Here is a 26,118-nt window from a genome sequence, read left to right on the forward strand (position 1 = left end):
GACTATTTTGCTGCTACTTTGTTTTGTCAAATAGAGTTTATGAGCAGTGATTGCAGTGTTGCCTACAGTAGTGATTTTTTTTTTCCTCAGCAGTCTTATATAATTTAATATAATTAAGAGACTGATAAAGTTCAGGTGTTAATTTAGAAAACGTCGAATATTTTTTTATTACTGTATCTTAATCATAATAAAGGGAGGTGGGTTTGTCTCTTGAACACATTTGCCTTTATCAAACATTTTTGTGATGTTTGGAGCCTTTGGACTCGCTTGCTATGATTCAGCAACATGGCAGAGCCTTCAGATTTGAGGGGAAAAAGAAATCCTGATGTGTTAGTGTGGAAATGGAACTAAATAAATACATCCTTTATAGTTCTAGGACAGAAGATACTCCTACATGGTGTAGTCATCTGAGCCCAAGGTTTTATTTTGCTGATTGATATTTAACAAATTTGTAGTTAACGTAATGGCACAGGTTTTATTTCTGCTCAGAGTTTTGCAGTGCGAATACTTATGGTTGCATAGTATTCTCCTGATAAATGACTTCTTGCAATAACAAGTTCTGTTTTCTAAGCTTAACTGTTTTTATAAAAATGTCACTGAATCCTCATTTTCTTCCCATTTTGTGGGGTTTGTGAGCAAGCATTTGTATTTGAATGTGTTTTGTTTTGTGTAAGAGCTGCAAGCAAATCTTCCATATAACTATATAATATATAGTTAAGGCTATATGGTGGAAGTATTATGGTAGGAGTTGAATGTAAAGTGGGGTTTTTGTTTCTCTCTTGATTGACAGATGTGTTCTGCTGAGACTGGGAGTAAGCTTCTAGAGGTAGTTACAGCCAACTTGGGTATTGTCCAGCCAACTTGGGAGAAGCATTGTCTGTCATTTTTCTTAGGGCTGGACTCCTTGTTTTTTCCATAGCAACCATTCTCAAGTATTTATACATTGTTCCTCTCTCTATCTCCAAGAACCCGCAGTGGGGAATGCCTCTATATTTACACATCTTTTTGGTGCTGAACACCAAAAAGGCTCCTTACTCTTTTTTTTTCTGTGCCCTCTTGAGCCCTGGAAGCCTCTCCTAATGAAGAGTAGAAGTGGAGGGTTCCCGGATTGGCCAAACACATATTCAAATACCTTCCTTTCATCCTCTGCTAAATATCAGCTAGAATAAGAAGTAATTTTACAGACCTGCAACTACTGTATCAAACAACTTTTGGGTAACAGACTGCTCAATGGACATGATGTAATTGCACTTGAAGTAGGAATAAAAAAAAAAAGATAGTCTTCTACAGGATTTAACTAGGACAGAGTTATTGAAAGAACAGATTTTTGGAGTTATCCGTAGTGGATTTGGGCCTTGCTAAGATCAAACTCTGATACTGTAAATTCACCATTCAATGAACTAGAGTTTGGGTTTGTTGTGGTGTGGTTTGCAAGAACAGCATCTGCAAAAGCATATTGGGTTGCTTCACAGTAGTGAAACTTAAATCTGGATATTGCAGTTGAATCAGAAATAATTGCTGTAACCTGGGAAGATGACTGAAATTACTGTATAGGAACTGCTTGACAGCCTGCTGTATCCTGGAATTGCCAAAGTTCAGTACAGAATGGGTGATTTAGTGCCCAAAATTCTGCCTGATTTACAAAGATGGGCGGTGATATGATTGAAGGGAGCTTTGAGTGTCTGCTTGCACTCATTTCATTTGGGCTTACTTTCCTTTTGTGCAAACCATTAGGATGATTCAGGGAGTCCGGACTAGGAAGATCCAGGGACATAAAACTATCGTGAAATGCGGTCACTCAATCTTGAGTCCGTGGGGTTCTGTACAAGCGAGTAGTGCGAGCGCATGGAGCAGCACGGAGCTGTCAGGCAGCCTGCCCCGGCTGGGATCTGCTTCAGATCCGCGTTGCAGCAGGCGCTGAACCAGCCATCGCACTGGGAGGGTGCGCTCCGTGTTTGTTTACAGGCATCTCCTCAGAGCTGGGATTTGAGAGAGGGATGCTCAGCAGAAGCCTGGCAGTAAGCTGTTCTCCCCCCTCCCCCAACCCTTCCATCTTGCTTCGTGCTATTTGAAAGCAGTATTGAAGCTGAATATTAGACAAACTAGAAATATTTTATAAACTACATTTTGTTGAAAAAAAAAAAAGCAGATGGGGAAAAAATGAGGCTTAAAAAAAGGAGCCATCCTTTCTTTGCAAATGAAATAAGCTTAGAACAAAGATTCCTAACATTTTACATGCCAAGATTGGCAATCTGATAGTTCTTGGAATTGCCCACTTTGTAGAAGTGACATAGAAATGGAGAATGAAAGCATAGGAGAGTTTGAAGAGAGAGCTTGAACTTGGTCTGTAGTCTTCCAGTAGTAAGCAGAACAAGGAAATATTTGCTGCTGTGCATATCATTCATAGACAAAGCAAGTGGCAAGAGAGAACTTTTGACTAATACTGGAAAGAATAAATACATTGAATAGCTTCATCAAACCGAACAAAAAAAAATACATTCAGTGAGAAAAAGCTAAATAGAAGGTAAAATAATAATTTCATAACTTCTGTTCCCCCCATTTTTTTGTTTGGATTTTTATTTTAAAATTAATAATGAAAGGAGCAGGTTCAGGTCATGTTGATGTTTAAGGCTGATTTTAGAGGCAGATATTAAATGTGATTTGTGTCCCTTGTATTTTCCTGTAGAAACAAGACATTGTTTTCTTTCAGGTTACATTTTTTAAAGGAAAAAAAAATCCATTTTATCAGTTGAAATAGGTTTAATTTTTTTCACCTTTTTTCATTTTTTTTTCATTGAATTGTGTGTGTCAATAGTTCTATGAATTTATTTAGGAAATAGTTTAGTGTTGCTCAAAAGGGGAGAAAAAGGAATTCATTCTCAGAGCTATTTTTTATTTACGCTGTATTTGTGTATATGTTTGCTTCAAATTTAAGCTTAATATTTTTTATAAATGTTTATTTTTTTTATAAATGTTTGTTCACATAGTGCTTAAAACATTCCTGCAGTTTCTATAGGGTATTGACGGCGAGCTCATTGTTTATTAATAAAACCTTTTAGAGTGTTCATGTATTGCTGTCCAATCTTTGCAGGTGCTGAAGAGAAAATTTTGGAAGAGTTTAAAGAAACACACAATGCCGACTCTCCAGATTTTCAGCTTCAGGCAATGATCCAGGCTGCTGGCAAGCTCGTACTGATTGACAAGCTGCTGCCAAAACTGAAGGCTGGTGGCCACAGGGTGCTTATCTTTTCCCAGATGGTGCGCTGCTTGGACATACTGGAAGACTACCTCATTCAAAGACGGTGAGAGCAACAATATAATACAATTATAAATAAACTGTGCCTTCCTCAGTGACCACTGCATTTAACCTGTGAGTAATCCATATAGAAAGGGAAGAAATTAAACCAGTGTTTTCTATGGTGATCTGACTAAGGGAAAGAGCAAACCTGGAGATTGCAAGTACTGAACCCTTTATTTTGAGTGAATACAAAACGACCTCATATGGAGAGCTTTAAACCTCTAAGTTAAATGTTTTGGTGGCTCTAGAGTTTTTTAGTTTAGGCTTAAACTTTTATTGAATTCCTTGAAGTGAAAGTCTGTTCTTTACCAAAAAAAGAGACAAAGTAGTATGTCTTTTCTGATGAAGTTAGTCTCTTAGTTTCTTGTACTTCTTCTAACCCCATAGAAGCATATTTGTATTTGTTGGTTTTAATTTCATATTCTTTTAAAGAAGCAGTGCCATTGCAGTACAGCAATCCCTATAATGCATCTATTTTTCAGGTACCCGTACGAACGAATTGATGGTCGAGTGAGAGGCAACTTGCGTCAGGCAGCTATTGACAGGTTTTCAAGACCTGATTCTGATAGGTTTGTTTTCCTGCTGTGTACAAGGGCAGGAGGTTTGGGCATTAATCTTACTGCTGCTGATACCTGCATCATTTTTGATTCAGACTGGAATCCCCAAAATGACCTCCAGGTAATATTACAAGAGATGATTTTATTGAAAATTTTTCTTTACCTTTTTACTGTGAAATTTTCTTCACCTACAAGAGAAATTATCTGTTGTTGCTCTCTTGAAAGCATAAACAGTACAATATTATTTATATTGGAAAAAAAAAACCTTTTAAAGTAGGTTCTCTGTATTGGTTATTTCAAATTCTTTTTACTTCCATTTGAACCTGTAACTGAATATTTGCCTTTGTTTCTTCAGGCTCAAGCACGATGCCATAGAATAGGGCAGAGCAAATCAGTGAAAATTTACAGGTTGATAACAAGGAATTCTTATGAAAGGGAAATGTTTGACAAAGCTAGCTTGAAGCTGGGTCTTGATAAGGCTGTGCTACAATCTATGAGTGGAAGAGAAAATTCTACAAATGGGGTAAGGATTAGTTTCTTAAGCTGCATTATCAACAAATGCTATGAACGTGTTACACTTTGCTTGCCTGTTTGTGTTTTAGCTGGAGAACAGTGGTTTTTTGAGATGGAGTGTGGCTGATAGTTTAGTCGGGTTAAATAAGGGCACTGGCTACATGAACTGGCTCAGCCTATCTAATGGCTCACTTATTGCCAAAAGAGGGCAAGTGGAGTCATGTTCCTTCAATCCTGATCCATTCTCATCATTCCACCCTTTACATTATGTTGATCCTGGCGCTTTATGGAGTTCTTCTAATTAGCTTTTGCTGGTGTAGTCTTTTTGCTTTGGGACTTATTTTTGCTTTAGCTTTTTTGTCAGGTTAGTAAGTTAAATCTGCTCCCAGGAGAGTTTAGCAGTCATCAAAGCTAAAGGGATTCAGTGACAATGAATTATTAAGTCATTTAAATCACTCACATAACTTCACCCTGAGAATTTTGTTTGTATTCTTCTTTAAAAGGTGATTTCAGCATGAATGCTTAATTGATCACCACCACATTATTGTAGAGTTTCAATTCTTCAAATGCTAAATAAGGGGATGGTCCATCTTATTGTGCTGTCAGATGAACACATTGGCTGGTGTCAAAAAAACCCAAAACTGTAGCTCCTCTTATGTGTTACAGGTGCAACAGCTGTCTAAAAAAGAAATAGAAGATCTTCTTCGAAAGGGGGCATATGGTGCTCTGATGGATGAGGAAGATGAAGGGTCTAAGTTTTGTGAAGAGGATATTGATCAGATTCTCTTAAGGCGAACACACACAATTACTATTGAATCTGAAGGAAAAGGCTCAACTTTTGCAAAGGTATGCATTCAGAGGAAAAATTAATAAAATGTGACCAGAATAGATGGAGTATATTAAATTCCTGTGTCAACTTTTTTTTTACTGTACTTGTGTTTTTTCTTTCTTCACACTACCTCTCCCTAAGTATTGTATTTGCTAGTGAAAAACAGGTATTCTTCATAGCATGCAGTTAAATAAAACCAATCCATGTGTTTTTACTTTATTAGGCTAGTTTTGTTGCATCTGGGAACAGGACAGATATTTCTTTGGATGATCCTAATTTCTGGCAGAAGTGGGCAAAGAAAGCTGAGCTGGATATTGATGCTCTTAATGGAAGGGTAAGCTTTATGACTCTTTCTAGTACAATTAAATTAAAGATTTCCTCCCCCACCCCCTTCCTAAATGTATACATTTTCCCTATCATTTTAGAACAACCTTGTTATTGATACACCAAGAGTAAGGAAGCAAACCAGACTCTACAGTGCAGTCAAAGAGGATGAACTGATGGAGTTTTCAGACCTGGAAAGCGATTCTGAAGAAAAGCCTAGCACAAAGCCCCGCAGGCCTCAGGACAAATCACAAGGTTATGCAAGAAGTGAATGTTTCAGGGTGGAGAAGAACTTGTTGGTTTATGGGTAAGATATGCAAATAAAATATACTAATTGTGGCTAAAGATCTGAAAATAAATTGGATGTAGTAATTACTCATCCTTCTCCTGGACACATTCACATACTATCATACTGTATAATGCTTATATATGCCAGTCAGATTTGGTTTTGGTTGCTATATATAAAAATTGCACTTATATGTGTTACTTAGTTTAAAGTATCTGAGTGTGTCACAGATGTCTATGAGCTCACTGGTAAGACAAGTGGTTTTGTGATGACAGAATATTTGTTTCTGGTTTCTCAGAGTAAAGAATTCTTGAGTTAATGAGTTTCAATCTCTCTTTTCTAAGTGTTGAAGAGAGTAATAGTGTATTTGTAAAGAACAAAGTGGTTTTGAAATCAACAGTCAATCTAGACTTTGTCACCACTTAAATTCAGATACTTGATATTTTTCCCATTGAGTGTGCTAATTTGAATTTTATCTCTTTGCTAGCAGGTAGCTATGTTTGACTACTAACATGGTGGCCTTCAGAATGACTAGACAGTTTATTTTATAAATTAGTGCACAACAGTTGCTAGTAATAGGTTTCTGGTTCCAAATAGGAATGGTTCCTCAAATCCCATGATTTTAGGAATTGTCTGAGTTTCCTATTTGTAGCTTACTGGGACCTTTAGAGTTAAACATATGTACTTTATTAATTTGAGTGTAGTTCAATTGCAGCTTTACGAGCAGTGAACTTATTGCCTGTTCTGTAAAATAAACATTCTTAACTCTTTGGTGCTGGAAGTTGGATTCCCTGACATAACCTGCAAATGCAAAATGCATTAGCGCTAACACAGGAGGTCCCAAGTTGCTTGATACCAGGAGTTAAATTGAAAGTCACAAATTAAAATACCAGTACCCTGGCTGTTGTATTGAACGTATTTTCCTTATAGCTGGGGTCGGTGGACTGACATCCTCTCACATGGGCGCTATAAACGTCAGCTAACAGAGCAAGATGTGGAAACCATCTGCCGGACTATCCTGGTGTATTGTCTTAATCATTACAAAGGGGATGAAAATATCAAAAGTTTCATCTGGGACCTGATCACTCCAACTGCAGATGGGCAAACTCGAGCTTTGGTTAATCATTCCGGTATGTCTACCACAATCAAATAATGATGCTAGTAAATAGGAAAGAATTGCTTCAGTCGTGCTATGTATTTGGTTTAAACTATAGCCATTCTGACATGTCGTAGGATCTTGTCAGATTTTATGAGTAAGGTGGGCTTTGACTTGGTCTGTACTTAAAGGGGAAGTCTCCCTCAGACACTTTGTAGAATGCACTCTGTCCTTTAAATTGGTTTTAAACAAATATTCCAGCATTATTTTTTGCTGGCACCTACTGCTGGATTTAATCTCTTTTAAATTGCCATTAATCAGAAAGCTTGTTTCCTTACGGCCGTTTAGATTCATGAGAGGTTTTACAAGTAATATTTATATAACACCATTTTCTGGCTAGCACTCTGAATTTTTGAAATCTTCACACCTAAATTTGCATGAAAGTTTTGGTTGATTTTGTTACTTGCAATTTTCTGTGCCGAGTCATGTTGCTGTTCAGTTTTTGGTGGTTGCGTTGCCCACAAACTATTGAATACTTAGCTTTAAACATATGTTTGTAATGTTGTTTGGGGTGAGAGTTTTTCTATACAGATTGTGTAAGAAATATTGGGGGGTTTTCTAGGTCTGTCTGCACCAGTGCCCAGAGGGAGGAAAGGGAAGAAAGTAAAAGCCCAGAGTTCACAGCCAATGCTGCAAGATGCTGATTGGCTCACAACCTGTAATCCTGACGTATTATTTCAAGAAGACAGCTATAGGAAACATCTTAAACATCACTGTAATAAGTAAGTACTAATAAATGTTTCATTTAGAGGTTTGGGATTTTCTAAACTACATGCTTTCAAAAAGTCCACAACTTTGTTTGGATATATTTGATAGAACACAGGGCCATTTAATAGGATGTAAAGGACATTATTCCTTTTTAATTTGGGGATAATAATTTTAACAGATATCTGGATACTTCTGTAAGCTCTTTGTGACAGATCAGCACAGTTCTGAAGAAAATTATTCTCTACTTATTAAATAAGAATGGAATCAGATGAGGTTATTTTTTTACCATAGAAAGTAAAGACTGTATTCCTACACTACGTCTACTTCACTTGACAATTGGTTATCTTTAAATAAAAGCTGTTTGTTTCCTAACTTCTTGTGGAGTCCCTCAGGCTGGTATTTAAAGTTCTGTTCCATAGATGTTAAACTCATATATCTCAGTCTTAGTTTTGGGAGTTTCATGTAGTAGTTCACCTATATGTGGGTGTATCTTTTCTCCTCATTCTTTCTCTCCTTTCCTCTCTTGTTCTCCTCAGAGAATATTTATGTATATATAAATAGGCAATAATATAGTATGTAATAAATATACAGAATATTTATTCTTTCTCCTTTGAGATGAAATTTCTCACCAAACTCTTTTACCTGAATTGATTTGTCCTGATTTGATTTTTGAAATTCTAAACATGTTACTAAACCAAAAGCTTTGGGGAAAAAGGTCATTGTATATAATGTTTTATTGTTTTGTGAATGTCTCTTAAGAGCCTTCCTTATATATTTCTGGCTTTTGTTTTATAATATCTTTTTTTTTTTTCTCAGCTTTCTTTGATGCCATCTCAGTTTCACTGACTATATTCTCCATATAGACACTGAACCTTGTCCCAGAAATACCTTGATTTAGAGCTGGGGACATGGTTGATTGCTTTTGGGATTTGATGTTTGGTTTTGTTTTTAAATTTCTACTCTTCATTGTATATATATCATGCAGTTGTAATGCAGTTTTACTGAAAGGCCATCATTACTTTTGTGGTTGGAATATGTATTGTGTCTTACTAATGCTGTTTAGTGTAAAGATATTATTGATTTGAAAAGTACCTATGGGCTGTCAATAGGGGGTGTGATGTGAAGGAGGAAAGACATTTAAGGGGTTTAATAGTTCATTTCCAGATGCTAACCAAGCTTAATTCTTAGCTGATGACAACAGATACTCGTAGAATTACATTAGTGAGTGCACTTCCAAATAAACTGCTTTCTGATTTTTCTGAACTGTTACTCAGGTCTGTTATTACATTTCACTTGCTCTTAAAGTAATAAAATTCTTTCCTGTAACATTATTTTAATATCTCAGGTAGCGTGTCTTCATTACTTTCTATATCAGTTTGCAGATCTGACTTAAATTAATTTTTTAAATGTTACTTTTTTTAATAATACAATCGAACAATTAGAAGGACTGGGAAGACTGGTCAATATGCAAGAATGTTTTCAGTTGCTATCTTTTTCCTTCACTTCCCAGATTCACCAGGACTAAATGAATTGTAGAAGCCACATGTTTTTAGCACAGGTAAAATCAAACAGATGTGGCGCCAGTTAATAATCTGAGTAATTTCCTTCAAAAGGTACCAGTTGAAGTTGGCTTTTTTAAGAATTGGTGTCCTTTCCTTGAGTACCGTGTATACTGATTTTATGCATACGACTCCTGGAAGGTGCAGAGTCTCTGGTTTTTGGTTTATCTTGGGTTTTATTTCGTGCTTTTCCTCCTTGGCTTGATGTAACAGCTGTTATTGCTTAATACTAAGATGATAGAGACCTTCAACAGCTTATTTACATAGCCACACAGGGAGCAGGGACATCTTACTGGTCCCAGTTACTGTGCATACAGAAAGAAGCATGTCTGACATGTTTTGAATTGCAGACATGACCTTCATTCACATCCCTGCTCTTCCGAGGTTTGATTGAATAACACGTGTGAAACCGGGTATTGCTCTAGTTGCATCTGATCTCTAACAAGGACCTCTCAAAACTGGTGGTGGTCTAAATTTTTCATGCAAGTGGGTGATCAGATTACTGCTTCCCTGGTCACCCTTGCTGTTCAGGAGCAGCAGCAATTCAACAGTTGCTGTGATGAATTTGGGTACAGTGAGAGGGCAGGCTGAGTAATCTCCATCTTAGCTGGTACTGGTTTTACTTCATGAACTAGGCAGCAGGGGGTGCCCTGAATTGGGTAAACATAGGAGAGCAGGATTATTTTCAGGTAGATACTTTTTCTACAGACATGACCTCTTTTCTAGTCTCCTTGAAAAGCCAGTCTGCCATTCTGTCTCCTGCCAGCTTTGTGTGTGACCACAACACCTGACAGCGCTTCCAAAAATTACTGCAGTATTGCAGAAATCAGGAAAAATAAACTTGGCAACAAAGATTTTTCACTTCCCTGTAACAGTTAGGTTGTATGTAGGTAAAATTTAATAGCAGTTTGTACTATAAAGAGTAAAAATAGTTAATATCTCCCAAGGGAAATGGGGGATTATTTTTCCCCCCCATTCTCAGAAGCAAAAAGTTGTATAATCTGAAAAACCTGACATTCCATATTGAGGGTTTATTGTAAGGTAGTAAAACCAGATTTTATATCTCGTTTATTCCTACAACTTCTGATGTGCTTCCAAAAATGGTATTAAGGCAGCAGCTGAGGAAATTTTATGAGATAATGAAGCAGAACAGTTACTGAAAGCCATCTGCTCAGTTGTTTACAAACTTGCTTCAATACTTCAGAGGCAGTGGTAGAGTACGTGTCTAAACTTCACAAGCTGCACTAGGTAGAACTAAATGAAATGCGCCGGGGCTGGGCTGAGCTGGGTCCCTCTCTGTGCAGTGTAAGCAGTTGCCAGGCAGGCCTGTTGGAAGCCAGCAGAAAGCACCACACAGAGGTGATTATGTGCCACCATCTGTCACGCTTCAAGCCTACCATACAGCATGGCTAATCAGCCTTGGCAGGATGATGGATGAACAGCAGCAGCTGCCAAAAGCCACTGTTGGCAAACAGTCCTGAAGTTAAGAACTTTTTCCCCCCTCTGCCTTCCTCTCCAGGGTCCTGCTGCGTGTCCGCATGCTCTACTATCTACGGCAAGAAGTTATAGGGGACCAAGCAGACAAGATCTTAGAGGGTGCTGACTCAAGGTTAGTGCAAGTGCAGGTTTAGATTTTGCTTTTTGACTCTGGCTTTTGTAAAGTACACATACTAGAATAATGCAGCATTTAAAGGTGGCCACACTGTATCTCTTATATGTCTGTTCTCAAGCAACCTTATTATTTTATGAAGCACAGTGGGTAATTTTCTTGGGGGAGGAAACGATGTGGGAAATGGCAGAAGTGGATTTGCAGCTCTGCTAATATTGAGGGATTATTCTATCTCAATTTAAAAAATTAAAAAAAAATACTAAGACCTTAAATGAATCATATTCAGATAACCATTTGACTCCCAAAATAGCCTAATGTTGGCCGGGGGGGGGGGGGGGGTGTGGTGGTGTTTATGTTGTTTTTTTGGTTGATAAATTATTTTTTGTCATTTGTTTGTTTAACCATCCTAATTATTTTTAAGGATATTTCATCTCTGTATTGAGTTTTGGGGTGGTTTTCCAGCTCAAAATTTATATTTACAGAACAGCGTAAAACACTGGGGTTTTTTTAGAATGGTTTGTTTTGTTTTGCTTTTTTATCTTTGTTGAGTAATACCTTTGAGAATGTGTATAATGCTGTTTTCACAGTGAAGTAGATGTATGGATACCTGAGCCATTCCATGCCGAAGTTCCTGCAGACTGGTGGGATAAGGAGGCAGATAAATCCCTTTTAATTGGAGTATTTAAACACGGTAAGTGGTGTCTCACTCTCAACAAAAGTCAGTTGTAAAGCTTTCAGTGTGTAGGACTGTTCAGTCATAATATTAACAAGTATTGTTCCAAAGAACTGTTGGCTTGTATCTCCCTTTTTTCTTGCCTGCATTAAAAACCTAATATGAGCTGTAAATATCAGATGCTGTTTTTAAATGTTTGCAGAACATTTGAGAAGAAAACATTACTTTCTTGGCTGTAAATAAAACAAAGCCATATTTGTTTAAATAATAGCCAAATAGTAAGATAGATCTCCATAAACTTTGCTTCCAGCACTGCTTCACTTGCTAACTCTGCCAACCAGTGTCAAAGTGGACGGTGGGCTTAACCTCTGCTATTAATCTGTACAAGTGCCTCCTGGGCTTTGTTCCAAGCAATATTTCACAAATGTCAGTGTTGAGAACTCCCGGCTCCCTTGAGTGGGATGCAGCCTTGTTAACTTTGAAAGGCTGGGGATGCAGAGCTGGCATGATATATACAGTGAGCGATTCCTGATTATAATCCCAATTCTCTGGAGGTCGCAGAGGTATTCTCAGCAGCCCAGCCTGACTAAAGGGGAGAATGATGGCTTATAAAACCTTTCATGATTACAGTTTGGCTTGAGGCTCTACAGCAGTTAGGAGCAGTGTGTTGTAGTACAAATCCTAATTGAATTGTGCTGTTCTGCCTATGTACAGCAGCTCTGTGTTGTGGGCTCAGCTGAGGCAAGTCTAGTCTAAAAATCATTTTCCTGCAGTGCACTGTTGGGATCTGCCATTTTCCATCTAGTCAACTTGGGCAGTAAAAAAGCAAACAGCAGTTTGAAAACCATAGAGGGAACAGTGTCATCTTACTGACATGCATCATCCTAAACCTAATAAGACAGGTTCGTTGGCCTTATGTATAACCCGTGTATGCAGCATTTTTGCAGCCTGTATTGAGGGTTCCAGCAGGGCTGGAGCTATTGAAAATATCGTGTGTGTGTGTGTGTGCGCGCTCCCGTTTGTGTCTGCGTGTTTCCACTGGCGAGTATTGAATGTCAAGAACCACTGTGAAAGTCATAAAGGAAACTTAAAGAAGTTTTTCACTTGTGAAAGATTTTTTTTTTTTACTTTATAACAACATGAAATTTGATGCTTTCTTCACTATTTTGTGTTAATGTTATTGATGGGAAAATGTTTCTGTGCTGTTAGAATTTCCAACATGAACAATTATTTTATATTAATTGCTTCCAGCATGGCGATAGCCCCTTTGTTTTATTTAATAATAAATTAATGGATCCAGAAAATTGTACTTCTACCGCCTAGACCTGTTCTATTCACAGCTGATCATAGCATTTAAAAAAGCATTTGTCTCCCACTCTGCGCACAGGTTATGAGAAGTATAATTCTATGAGAGCTGATGCTGCACTGTGCTTTCTGGAACGGGTTGGCATGCCTGATGCAAAGGCCATAGCTGCTGAACAGAGAGGGACAGACATGTTAGCAGATGGCGGTGATGGGTAAGGAGGACATGAAAAAATTAATAAACTTTATCAGCATTGTATATGTTGGCATGGGTTCATATGTCATATTATACTTACATGTTGCCTGAGGATATGAAGTGATCGTATGATGTACAAAGTACATAGATTTGTTTACACAGTTGAGCATGAAATACAAATGTGTCACTTGGTACACCATACTGAGGGCTTTTGTAGCTTTTTTGCTTCTGTCCAGAAAATCAGCCCCCTCTCAAAACCAGTATTTTTCTTGAAAATATTTAAAAAATATTTTATAGGGGTGAATTTGACAGAGAGGATGAAGATCCAGAATATAAGCCAACCAGAACTCCCTTCAAGGATGAAATTGATGTAAGAACTCCCTATTTTCTGTAATTACAAATATGTACAATTATAACTGATTCTTTGTATTTATTTTAATGTGTGTTTTTTAAGTTTGAGAGCTACCAGATAAACACTCCTTACAAAGATTGTTCGCTGCTGTGTTTGAGAGATAACATATTTTTCTTCTCAAATTATGACATATGGTCAAAACTGAAAACTAAAATAACTTCTGTCTTCTCCCCAAGGAATTTGCAAACTCACCTCCAGAGGACAAAGAGGAGTCCATAGAATTACACCCAAGTAAGTCTAGAGCAAAAAAATTAAAAAGGCAAAAAGGGATTGTTTAGTGAAAGGTGAACTGTTTATATTACCACATGAGGGGATAGGAGATGTTTTGGGACAATACCACAAAAAGCTTTTTGTTGCCAAATCTCTTCATGCTTCACATTTTTCAAAACAATTACATACTGTCTTTGAATAATCCACATTATGGTTCTCTGGATTTCTAATTACATAGTAGAAACCATGATGATAAAGACCGGATGTTTCATAATGCAGCCGCTGATGGTTTTGCCGATATAATGTTGAAAGTTACAAATACGTTGTTTCCTCAGTATGGAGGAAAATTGCCAAGTTTAAGTGAGAATAATAAAGCGGGAAATGATAAGCATAGGTGTTTCCTCAGAGGCAGAATGATCTTCTTAGTAATGTATTTAAAGATGCATTGCATTAATTTAAATACTTATGGTGTTCATAATATGTTTGCATTCATAACATGGAATCATAGTGCTTGATGTTTACCTCTAAATGCTTCACAAGCATTTCTGGGTTCTTAGAGTTGGATGGTTTGATTTTATTTTCTATCTCTTACCCATAGTTATCCTGTTTCTAATTCATTATGCACCAGTATTATAGGCACATGTTCTTATCTGATAAAACAGGAACCCACTTATAGCCATAGAAACTTTGAAATGTTTGCTGTTGGTTTTGTAGTGCAAATACTTCTCTGTTCTTTAGGCAAGCATAGTGAAAGCAATGCTGAGTTAGGGCAACTCTACTGGCCCAACACTTCAACCCTGACTACCCGTCTGCGTCGCCTCATTACTGCCTATCAGCGCAGCTATAAAAGGCAACAAATGAGGCAAGAGGCACTAATGAAGACTGACCGCAGGAGACGTCGGCCTCGAGAAGAAGTGAGGGCACTGGAGGCAGAAAGGGAAGCTATAATAACTGAGAAACGACAAAAGTGAGTTTCCCGGTGATAATCTTTCTTTAAATCTTATTTGAGCTTTTGTGTCACCCATACAGCTCTTTTGTTTTGAAAGAATAAACTAAGGGAGTTTTGGGGCTTCTAAACGTGTTTGGAATCTTATCTATCCCAGTGGACTCACTTCTCTTGCTTCTTCCTTGACTAGATGGACAAGAAGAGAAGAAGCTGATTTTTATCGTGTGGTATCTACTTTTGGAGTTATTTTTGATCCTGTAAAACATCAGTTTGAGTGGAATCAATTCAGAGCATTTGCCAGGCTTGACAAAAAGTCTGATGAAAGCTTGGAGAAGTATTTTAATGGCTTTGTGAATATGTGTAGACGAGTGTGCCGAATGCCAGTCAAACCAGATGATGGTAAGTTTTAACTGACTCTGGAAATCAGCATTAATACTGTGAGACCATGGGGCTGTTGAAACTTCATGCCCAGGTGTAATGATTTGGAAAACGGTGCACATTCAAACCATGTTAAACAGTACAACTTGGTGTCCTTGCAGAACCTCCTGATCTTTCCACGCTGATTGAGCCGATCACAGAGGAGCGTGCTTCTAGAACTTTATATCGCATCGAGCTGCTGCGCAAGATCCGGGAACAGGTTCTCCATCACCCGCAGCTGGGGGAGAGGCTAAAGCTTTGCCAGCCAAGTCTGGACCTGCCAGAGTGGTGGGAGTGTGGTAAACATGATAAAGACTTACTGATTGGTGCTTCTAAACATGGAGTCAGTAGGACAGATTATCACATTCTGAATGATCCTGAACTCTCTTTTCTTGAGGCTCACAAAAACTTTGCTCAAAACAGAGGGACAGGTAATGCAAATATTGTCTCTTCTGTAAACCCTCTGGGTGCTGGCTGCAGTCAAACACCCCCAGTTGTCCCATCCACACCAGTACCAGAAGAAAAGACTACAGAACAAACAGAGTCTAAAGTTGAAGGGTCTGAAAATCCAGCAGCCAAAGAAAAGTCTGAAATCAAAGAGGAGACAGATACTACAGATAAGGACACTAAACCAGACTGTGATGCTGAGGCTGAGCCTGGCTCTGTTAAATGTGAATTGAAAGACATAGAGATGAATACAGATGTAGATCCGAAATCTATTTCTGAGAAAGGTTCAGAAGAAGATGAAGAGGAGAAACTGGAAGATGATGATAAATCAGAAGAATCCTCCCAACCTGAAGGTAATCCATTGGTCAAATCAGTTCTGTGTGCTTAGCACAAGCCCCACAGCTCTTGTAGCTCATGCCAGTTGGTAAGTGGCGCATGAGGTGCCATTGTGGAGTATGGGATAGGCTACATGTAGCAGTTCCTCTGCCCTTCCGCATATCAGGTGGCTAAATAAGCTTTCATAAGAACCATCCAGCATCAGCAGGCTATTCCCCCATAAGGGATGATTTCCAGGAAAGCTCACTGAGTCAATAAGCGTAGTCTCTGTGCCAAATGTGGAAGGCTGGGGCTCTGCTGTAGTAATTACTGAACAAAAGCCTGAGTTAGAAATGTTGTGTCAGGCCTGGTTGCCTTAGCGTATCTAGCTGGGTAGACACTAGATGTTAATGCCTGGTCATGATTGTTATTCAGCAGGAGCAGTATCTCAGGGTAAGAATTTTGATGAAGAAAGCAATGCCTCTATGAGTACCGCAAGGGATGAAACACGTGATGGATTCTACATGGAAGACGGAGATCCCTCTGTGGTTCAGCTGCTTCATGAGAGAACATTTGCCTTCTCATTCTGGCCTAAGGTTGGTTAGGGGTAGAAAGACATGTGTCTCTTTTAATTTAAGTAAAATATGGGAAATGTGCCTGAAAAGTAACTGAGCTTTGTGTGGTACTGCACTTCCAGCAGACAAGAGACCTTTTTTTGTGAATGAATTGTGGGATGGCACTTCTTTCTTTAAGCACATGCAAACTAGCAGTGGAAAGGAAAGAGATCTAAGCCATTATGTAATATTGAAAGATGTAATTGTACTAAGGTATCCTGCAAACATAAGCAGCAGTTTTAGATAGAATAAAGGTGTATCTTATTTTGGTAACGGTGCAGAACATTATCTAATATAAAATGTTTTTAAAAATACAAAACTGTAACCTTGAAATAAATCCATACTTAATTTAGTATTCTGCTTTGCAGTAAGGGGAGAGAGAAAAATAAAGTAATAATAGTCTTAAGCTTACTAATCACCATAACAGAGCCATCTGGTTGGGGCAGGGAGGGGGAAGGGGGTAGCAGGGCAAGAGGACCTTGCTCTTAATAGGCTTACTTCTGGGAAAAGCAAGCAGTCTGTTGCAGCTGCTGAGATTTGCTAGTGGCTTTTGCACTGTTTTACTTTTTGGGAAACTAACTGATGCTCATATTCCCTAACCAGCAGTATTTCTTAGAGTCCCAAAGTTTCTACTACTTCAGACAGGCTAGTCTAGAATGTGCTTGAATATTGAAATGGAAAAAATCAAATAATGCTTATCGTCTCTGCTTTCAGCAAGTATTTTGGAAACATGAGCTAAAATCTTATTGCATCATAGTGTGAAAGTAGAACAGAAAATCCTTCATCTGTATAGGTTCAGCATAAGTAGACTAATAAACATAATTAGAGATTTTTAGTGTACACGCTTCAGTGAAATTTGAAGTGATAATGGGCGTGGAATGAAAATTGACATTCATTAGATGTCCCTAGGTTGGTGCCCATTTCATAATGTTGAACTTTATTAATAGTGACGCTAATGAGGATCCACTTCCTAGGACAGAATTGCAGATCCAGCCTCTTGGATCTTGAGAACTGCAGCTTTAAGATACTGATTGCAGATGTGTTTATTTTCCCTTCCTAACTGTTGTTGCTAACTACTGAAGTTTTGTAAAACATCAGTGAGTTGCTATCAAATTTTTCAATTAGTGCATTGTCATACAGAACACTTGGTCTCTTTTCTCCTTCCCCTCACAATATAAATGCAGCTTTTAAAACCTATTAGAGTTTTATTCTACAAAATTTTGTTAGCTTCTTGCAAGGTGATTGGTTTATTCCTAATATGCAAGAATAGTTGTTTCTGAATATCTTCCTTAAGCTCTGGAAACTGGACTGTGTCATAAGGCTCATTTGAGTTTAAAAGGTGACGTTTACACTGAGGGTTCATTACATACTTTTCCTTTATGCAGGACCGAGTCATGATCAACCGATTAGACAACATCTGTGAAGCAGTGCTGAAAGGGAAGTGGCCAGTAAATAGGCGCCAGATGTTTGATTTCCAGGGGCTCATACCTGGGTACACTCCAACAGCTGTGGACAGCCCTCTACAGAAAAGGAGCTTTGCAGAGCTCTCCATGGTTGGTCAAGCCAGCATCAGTGGCAGCGAAGATCTCACTGCTTCTCCTCAGTTATCAAAGGCAAGGCTGCAGCATTCTCTTTTTTACGTAAAACATTTTATCCTGCATGAGCTTCTCTTGTGAAATAGAAAATAAACCAGCATGAATAAAATAGGAAAAACATCAAAGTGTTTCTTTGAATAAAATGAAGGCTTTGTTTTCAGAGTTATATGTTTGGAGTTTTATTTTAAACTCAGCATAGCAAACAGAGCTTTGCTGATGTTTGGAAATGCTCGTTTTTTTATTAGGAAGATGCACTCAATTTATCAGTTCCACGTCAGAGGAGGAGGAGACGAAGAAAGATTGAAATTGAGGCTGAGAGAGCTGCCAAGAGGAGAAATCTTATGGAAATGGTTGCCCAGTTACGTGAGTCTCAGGTGGTCTCAGAGAATGGACAAGAAAAGGTTGTAGATTTATCAAAGGCCTCACGAGAGGCAACAAGTTCTACCTCAAATTTTTCATCTGTTACTTCAAAGTTTATCTTGCCTAATGTCTCCACACCCGTGTCTGATGCCTTTAAAACTCAAATGGAGCTGCTGCAAGCAGGTCTTTCACGCACACCCACAAGGCATCTACTAAATGGCTCTTTAATAGATGGAGAACCACCCATGAAGAGGAGGAGAGGAAGGAGGAAAAATGTAGAAGGGCTTGATCTGTTATTTATGAGCAACAAACGGACATCGCTGACTGTAGTAAGACCACAACCTTTTTCCTTTTGTCTCATATTTGCTCTTCTGTCTATGGTACTTCCTGAATGTGTTTTAAGTCTTATTATACTCTGCCTAATAGAAACATATGGTTTTTGCCCAACCAGGTTTTTCTTTGTTTAGAGCTGTTAATTATTTTTGAACCAAACAAAATGTGCACATCAAGATTTTACTCTGAGTTTTAGGTAGCTTTTACATTCAAAATTATTTTTTTTTTTTTTTTACAAAATGCATTTCTAACAATATACACATTTTGAGGCTTAAGTATGTCTTTCTTGATGTGTTTAAAAGGGAGAGTCTTGAAGAATCTTGTCGGTCATATACTGGAAATGCAAAAAAAACTGCTTTGCCTTTATGCTCTTTATTGTTCAAGGATGTAAAATTTTCAAAATTCCCTGCTGCAATGATACTACTTTATGTTGTATGAGTATTTAACCCCACTAGCTCTTGTATGTGCAAAATCTTGAACATTTCACTTCAGTCAGTCCCTGAAATTATTTCTCCACGTGTTCCCATGAAGGGAAAACTAATACAGATGTGATTGTTTTCAGGAGGATGCAGAAGTGACCAAAGCTTTTGAAGAAGATATGGAAGCCCTACCAGCAAGGAACATTCCATCTCCTGGTCAATTAGACCCAGACACTCGCATCCCTGTAATCAATCTAGAGGATGGGACCAGGCTGGTGGGAGAGGATGCCCCGAAAAACAAGGATCTAGTTGAATGGCTTAAATTGCATCCTACTTACACTGTAGATATGCCAAGTTATGTACCAGTAAGTATGTGATTCTAAAAGTCTTGTTCTATTGTATTAATACAAAAGTTAGTTTTACGGATGTCAGACTGAATTCCATCCCATAGTCATAGTCATTTGATTTTGTAGCTTGCTTTTCAACAGAGGTTTTCTCTTTATCCACCATTCCTATTTTATCCACACCCAAGTGACACTGGGGTGTTTGATTTGCTTTTCCTTTCTTAACATTTGTATGTTACAACATGTTAGAACCATGTTTGTGATGTTCTGCAGAATTTCTTCATCTGATACAAAAAAAATTTCTTTTCATGTAATCTGAGAGTAAAGTAATGGATCCCTTCTTAAAATTGTTGTGAGAAGGGGTACTGTGATTGGTGACTTTTGTCAAGACATGAAATAAAAAGCAGTAAATTTCTCTTCTTTCTAGAAGAGTGCAGATGTGCTGTTTTCCCCATTTCAGAAGCCGAAACAAAAACGACACAGATGTCGAAATCCTAATAAACTGGATATAAACACCTTGACAGGAGAAGAAAGGGTACCTGTTGTAAATAAACGAAATGGAAAGAAGGTAAAAATTAAATTACTTCAGTCAAGGTTTTTAATAATGTCTTTGCATGTGGAAAGCATGTTTTCTACTCCAAGCTTTCTCTTTAAAAGTTTAATAATTTGGCAACAGCAGTTTTTTTTTTTACTGGACTGTGCCCCTTGGTTCCTTTAATTCCTTCTTTGCTCTTCTGATATGTTCATATTAATCACCTGAGTGACTAACCCTCACTTTTTGAACCTATATAGCACATTTTATTTTTAGATTCAAGATTTATTACCAGACCTGCCTAGGCTGCAGAACTTTACTGTTTTTTTAAGACATGATATTGTTAATTGAGTTATAACTAGCTGGCTTCTGTGTAGTTTTCCACAGTAAACTGAAAGTCTTTGCTGCCGTCCTTCAGAGATGAAATAGAAAGAAAGATAGAAAATGTCCATATAATTGATTGTTTGGTTTAGCTTGTGGGTCTTTTGTTAAAGTCATAACCTTGTCTTTTGCATTAGATGGGTGGAGCTATGGCCCCTCCAATGAAGGACTTGCCAAGATGGCTGGAAGAAAATCCTGAATTTGCTGTTGCTCCAGATTGGACTGACATTGTTAAACAGTCTGTAAGTGAAACTCTCTTTCCACGTGTCACTGCAGGTTATTGCACAGAAAAGTTGAAGCCTGTGTAAATTGATTATTAAGTCTTTATCTCATAGCTGGTTTTGAGAAGATCGTGGTGTCTCTGTAGGAGCTACCCAGCTCAGGGGGGAGTAGGGATAGAAGGCTGCTGCAGAATGGGATTGAAATACTCTCGAAAAATCAACTACAGTTAAGGCAGCCTTAGCATTTGTTTTGCTTTTTTTTTTCCTTGTAAGTAACAATCATTAAAAAGCATGGGTAGCATAAGAAAATATTTGTCATATTCATAACAGAAATACACTTCATGTCTCAGTAACAGGCAGTATCAAAGGAATATGTTTTCTGCCTTTTATTTTACAACATTTGTTTGAAAATAAAGGGTTAAATTCTACAAGAACTCAATTTAATAGACTATTACTATTCTGAAATTCAGTGTGAATTATGAAGATACAAACTTGTAACTGCAACATATCAGGGTGGGTTTTTAAATGAAGTTAGAGAGTTTTCAGCATGTATTATTTTACTGTTGTGTTTAAATATAAGAAAAATCTGTGATCTTGATTTCTTCAGCTTTCTTTACTTGTTTTACTGCCATTCACTATAGTCCTAAGCTAGTCACCATTTTCCAGGGTGAAAAAACAAACCACTTTTGGAGTATGCTGAAATCCTTTCTGTTTCTTCTATCCTCATCAATTAACTGCAGAAAGCTAAGTCAATTGAGGATAAAGATTGTTTTTTCACCTTCCCTTTTTAGGGTTTTGTTCCAGAGTCCATGTTTGACCGTCTTCTCACTGGACCTGTTGTGAGGGAGGAAGGAGCAAGCAGAAGAGGAAGAAGGCCAAAAAGTGAAATTGCCAAAGCAGCTGCAGCAGCTGCTGCTGTAGCATCAACTTCGGGAATCAACCCACTACTAATGAACAGTCTGTTTGCTGGAATGGACCTCACAAGCCTCCAGAACCTACAAAACCTGCAGTCTCTCCAGCTCGCAGGCCTCATGGGCTTTCCACCAGGGCTAGCAACAGCTGCTGCTGCTGGGGGGGACGCTAAAAATCCGGCTGCCATGTTGCCTCTGATGTTGCCAGGGATGGCAGGACTGCCCAATATGTTTGGACTAAGCGGATTGTTGAATAACCCGATCACGGCTACTACTGGAAATGCCACTACTGCTTCCGGTCAAGGAGAGACTGAGGATGGCGCTTCAAAAGCTGAAGAGAAGAAAAATGAGAATGAAGAGGAGAACAAAGACTCTGAGAAAAGCACAGACACTGTTTCTGCTACTGACTCTGCGAATGGATCTGTCAGTGCTGCTACTGCGGCGACTACCGCCACCGCCACCACTACCACCACCACCAACACTGGATTGCCCACAAACCCTCTGGCCTTCAATCCTTTCCTGCTGTCTACCATGGCTCCTGGCCTCTTCTATCCATCTATGTTTCTACCTCCAGGACTGGGAGGATTGACTCTGCCCGGTTTCCCAGCACTAGCAGGACTTCAGAACGCAGTGGGCTCTAATGAAGAGAAGGCTACTGACAAAACTGAAGGAGCTGCCTTTAAAGATGAAGAAAATCTCGAAGGCAGTGATGCAGAGGAGAGCCTTGATAAAACTGCAGATTCCTCCGTTTTAGAAGATGAAATAGCACAGGGTGAAGAATTAGACTCACTTGATGGGGGGGAAGAAATAGAAAACAATGAAAATGATGAATAACCAGTACCAGTTACAGTTAAAGTGTTTAAAACTTTTGACAAGTGGTAGTCCTACTGTTTACACTCACAGTTAATGTCCATACTTAGTTTTTATAAGCTGTTCTGTAACATAGTGTAGCAAAAAAAAAAAAAGTTCAAGTCATGTTATACAGATGTGTCAAAAGGTATCTTGGTCATTAAGTATTGTGCAGTGCATTATTTATTATCCCTAGGAGAGATGAAATTTGAGAGGTGATCATGTCTTTTTAAGGAAATTGACATAATGCTCTGCTTTTTTTTCTTTTGGTACCATTGGTATTATGAATTAAGCAGCAATTTGTAATCAAGTGGCACTAATAGAAGGAAGTGCTGCTTAAAGGAAGGATGAAGTTATATATTTAATTTTTTTCCTTTTTTCTTTTTTTTCTTTTTTTTTCCTTTTTTTGCTGTGAAGGTCAAGATGAAATTTACCATACATATCGTACTTGCGCTTCATTTTGACTGTATGGGAGTTCACCCGCTCACATGCGCGCACACACCCACACACACACTCTCTCTCTGACAATCTTCATGATAGTGTGAATGTCTCTGTCTTGAGACGCAGCAATAATAAGGCAGCTGTTGAATGTGAAGAGTACCTTTTGGAAATTAACCCGTGGAGAAGGTTCTTACAGGATAAAGCTACAGTTTAATCGTCTCGTGATCTTGTAATGCACTGGTATAAACAAAAAGAAAAAAATCAGGTACCTTTTTTAAATTAAAGGACTTTGTTACTTTAGCCACAAAGCTAAACAGCATTACCTCAACTCTAAACTAGCCTTGAAGTTTACAGACATGACTTTGTAAATGTATTGTTTTTCTTTGTTGTGATGTCTTTTTATTTTTTTTTCTTTGGAAACTGCTATCATGTAAGATAAGATGTAAATTGCTGCCAACTGTAGTAATGATGCTTTTAATAAAAGTGACCCATGATATGCAGAGATGTAATTATAGAATGTAGTGTTTAGGGACAACCAAACTGGTGTTCACTTTCTGTATTTGTATTTGTGGCTTTTTTATAGCATTTTCCTGCTATATTCTTTATAGATTAGTGGCTGTAAATGCTGAACTGATCATCTTCAGGGGACTAGGCAGGAAGAGAAACCTTGAATTGCCTTCATATTTTCCACTCTAAGTAACTCTACAGAAATGCACGCTAAAATCCCTACTTTACTCCTTCAAAGGGGCATGAGAGACTGAGAATACTTTAAATGTGTTCAGCATGTGATAATGTGGTACACTAAAGAACAAAAGGGCAAAAGAAAAATGAGGCTTTAATAGGCACAATATCTAGGTCATTTATCCTTGGTTAATGGGTAGAAAAACACAATGCTGTAGTGACAGCAAGGGATACAAAGGCTCTGTGGTATCCTGTAGACCAGAGCTTGTGATGCCAGAAACCACTGTGTCAAACAACCTACATGAAACTAAAACTGACCCACTTTTTATAAAAACCTGTGTCTCTTCTGGAGAGCTACCGATTTGTACCCTTTTGTGACCTTTTGATATTTGAGATAATGTACCATTTGAGAACTTCTGTTTTCATGGTGTTTTCACCGTGACACACACATACACAACAAGCTCCAGAGTGAGGATAAAAGGTTAGATTTTCAGTGGAGTACATGAAAAATTAGCTATTTCAGTAGCCAGCTGTGGGTGGACCTCTGTCTTTAGGACTAATATTATCTGTGCTTTTGGAATGCTGGAGAGCTGCAAACCTCACTCTCATGTACACTGTGAATTTGCACAAGAGCTCAAATGGGCAAGTATTGCAAGGCCGAAATTTGGTCCTGAGGGGGATATATAAAAAGGGTGAACTTGGTTTGAAAAGAATATTTCATGGACGATGAAAGTAGATGAGAAATGAAGGCTTAGGAAGTGATTTTTGTGTGAATGAATCACAGGCACACACTGTTGAAATGAATGAATGTCAGGATGTCTTGTACTGCTACTTAAATAGATCATAGGGAGTTAATGAAGGTCAGGAAGGATTCCCCTTACATGGACATCACTGAATGGTTGATGAGGTGTGTTATTCCTGCCTCTTTCTAAAACATCACGTGTAGACCATGGCAAAAAGTGAGCGGTTGAAAGCAAAGGCACATTGACTTGGGCAGATGTGTTACATACTCTGTTGAATTAATTTGAGCTGTTTTTTAAAGTTGTTATTAAATGCCTTGTCTTATTTTTTTTTTTTTACCTATAAAATTCCCACTGTAAGAGTTTGTAGGTGCTTCCCATTGTGCATATTCCACACATGGTACCATGTTGTGGGTTTTTTTTCAGTTCAATTTTATAATTTCCAGAAGAGATTTACAGAGACTAATGATATCCCTTGGGAAAACCCTTTCTAATTGGCAAGATTAGAAATTATATTGTTAAATGCAATACTTAGTCCCTTTCTCCTCTATCAAAATATGGGGAAGTTGTGGTAACATCTATTTTTACCTGTAGGTTTTTGACATGGAAACATCTAACTCATGAGGTAGGGTGTCCAAGTGACAAATGAATGAATCTCACCCCTAGGACAAGCATCTTCCACGATGGCATTACTCATCTGCCTTTCCTACTCAAAAGAAAAAAAAAATAAAAAAAAGGCAAAACTGGAGAACTGTTGCAACAAAACAAATGCCATGGGAATGGGAGAGCCTCCATGCTCTGTGTTTTTCAAACAGCCTTGCTTTCTAGAAGCCAAACAGACCCTTCACTTGTTGGAAAGGTGGTGACATTTGATTTTTGGAAGGAATATGGGCCCCTGGTATGAAAAATGAAGTGGGGGGATTGCCATCTAATGTCCGAGAAATGTATTACATGAAAATATGAAGGTTTTTCTTTGATTTGACAGAGTTTTTACATGTTAATTATTGCAAAGATTCTTACGGAGTTTTAAAAGTGTGTCTAAATGAATAAAAGCTTACGTGAATAAGATGCATAGATCAGAAACTATTCTGCACTTGATTCACATTTGGAACACCCTTTTTGTCTCTCATGATGAGGAACCTTTCATTTGCAACCAGCCATTTTTTGCTGGACCTCCTAATGTCCGTGGAAATGTTAATGGGGTTATCAAGGGATATAAATTACTTTCTGTGTTGCTTTCAAAAAGAAAGTACCTGTGTCAAAGTACAGCAGTGGTCTGCATGCTAACACAGCCCGTTCTATGTGCATGGTGTGCAACCCTGCCAAGGGAAAGAACTGAACAGCAACAAATCTGCTCAGGCTACTACAGGTGCGATTTTTAATTAGGGAACTATAAAGGAGAACCAGTTCAAGTGTGAGTCTTGAAAACTGTTGCTGATGAAATAGTGGACAAATTCCTAAACTCCTCCCAAGTGTTTTCAGTCTCTTGTTTTGTACTGATGTCAAATATCAAAGTGTATTGCTTATTGGAATTGCACACTTCTATTGAGGACCTTAGCCACTGAGCACTTCCTCATTTGAAAAGGGCTTAAGATTGCAGGGGGGAGGGGTATTCAATTGTATTTTCTGTATTAAGCTTCCCATTGACTTTTGTGAACAAAACTGCTTGGGACATTTAAGACTTCTGTTGCTTCTGCACCTCACGTTTCCGCTACCTCCAAATCCTTAACATCAGGGCTGGGGTCAGGAAGTGTCTGGATATGTGAGGGCACTCAGACCCACTGCCTCCACGCTGTTTTCTGGGCACCTGGAAGGTGCCAGCCCATGAATGTTCCTGACTCCTCTGTGGGAAAGAGTGCTGGCTACAGCTTTTGCTTCCGTGCTGTGCAAATAACCTGTTGTACCCCTTTGGCTTCAAGTGATGCCTTGGAGAGAAGTGG

General features: G+C 38.3%; 1 protein-coding gene across 11 annotated transcripts in view; it reads left to right on the forward strand.

Annotated features, from left to right (window-relative positions):
- The window catches only part of CHD7 (chromodomain helicase DNA binding protein 7), a 133,216-nt gene extending 107,966 nt beyond the window's left edge, over positions 1–25,250 (forward strand). For 8 of the 11 annotated variants that reach the window (XM_072924677.1, XM_072924678.1, XM_030266238.4 and 5 more), the window contains 23 exons: positions 3,092–3,302; positions 3,781–3,976; positions 4,211–4,378; positions 5,035–5,214; positions 5,421–5,531; positions 5,623–5,828; positions 6,738–6,937; positions 7,526–7,685; positions 10,750–10,839; positions 11,427–11,530; positions 12,900–13,029; positions 13,308–13,380; positions 13,599–13,653; positions 14,371–14,599; positions 14,769–14,977; positions 15,118–15,795; positions 16,193–16,353; positions 17,757–17,984; positions 18,212–18,655; positions 19,222–19,443; positions 19,850–19,990; positions 20,473–20,577; positions 21,348–23,257. In XM_072924677.1, the coding sequence (XP_072780778.1) occupies positions 3,092–3,302; positions 3,781–3,976; positions 4,211–4,378; positions 5,035–5,214; positions 5,421–5,531; positions 5,623–5,828; positions 6,738–6,937; positions 7,526–7,685; positions 10,750–10,839; positions 11,427–11,530; positions 12,900–13,029; positions 13,308–13,380; positions 13,599–13,653; positions 14,371–14,599; positions 14,769–14,977; positions 15,118–15,795; positions 16,193–16,353; positions 17,757–17,984; positions 18,212–18,655; positions 19,222–19,443; positions 19,850–19,990; positions 20,473–20,577; positions 21,348–22,301 (5,255 nt within the window). In that variant the 3' untranslated portion in view covers positions 22,302–23,257. Of the gene's footprint in view, positions 1–3,091; positions 3,303–3,780; positions 3,977–4,210; positions 4,379–5,034; positions 5,215–5,420; positions 5,532–5,622; positions 5,829–6,737; positions 6,938–7,525; positions 7,686–10,749; positions 10,840–11,426; positions 11,531–12,899; positions 13,030–13,307; positions 13,381–13,598; positions 13,654–14,370; positions 14,600–14,768; positions 14,978–15,117; positions 15,796–16,192; positions 16,354–17,756; positions 17,985–18,211; positions 18,656–19,221; positions 19,444–19,849; positions 19,991–20,472; positions 20,578–21,347 lie in introns of all 11 variants that reach the window. The other 3 variants (XM_030266241.4, XM_072924680.1, XM_030266242.4) reach the window with 3 other exon arrangements.
- Positions 25,251–26,118: the final 868 nt, after the last annotated feature.

The sequence above is a fragment of the Taeniopygia guttata genome, chromosome 2, assembly GCF_048771995.1.
Source record: "Taeniopygia guttata chromosome 2, bTaeGut7.mat, whole genome shotgun sequence".
NCBI lineage: Eukaryota > Metazoa > Chordata > Aves > Passeriformes > Estrildidae > Taeniopygia > Taeniopygia guttata.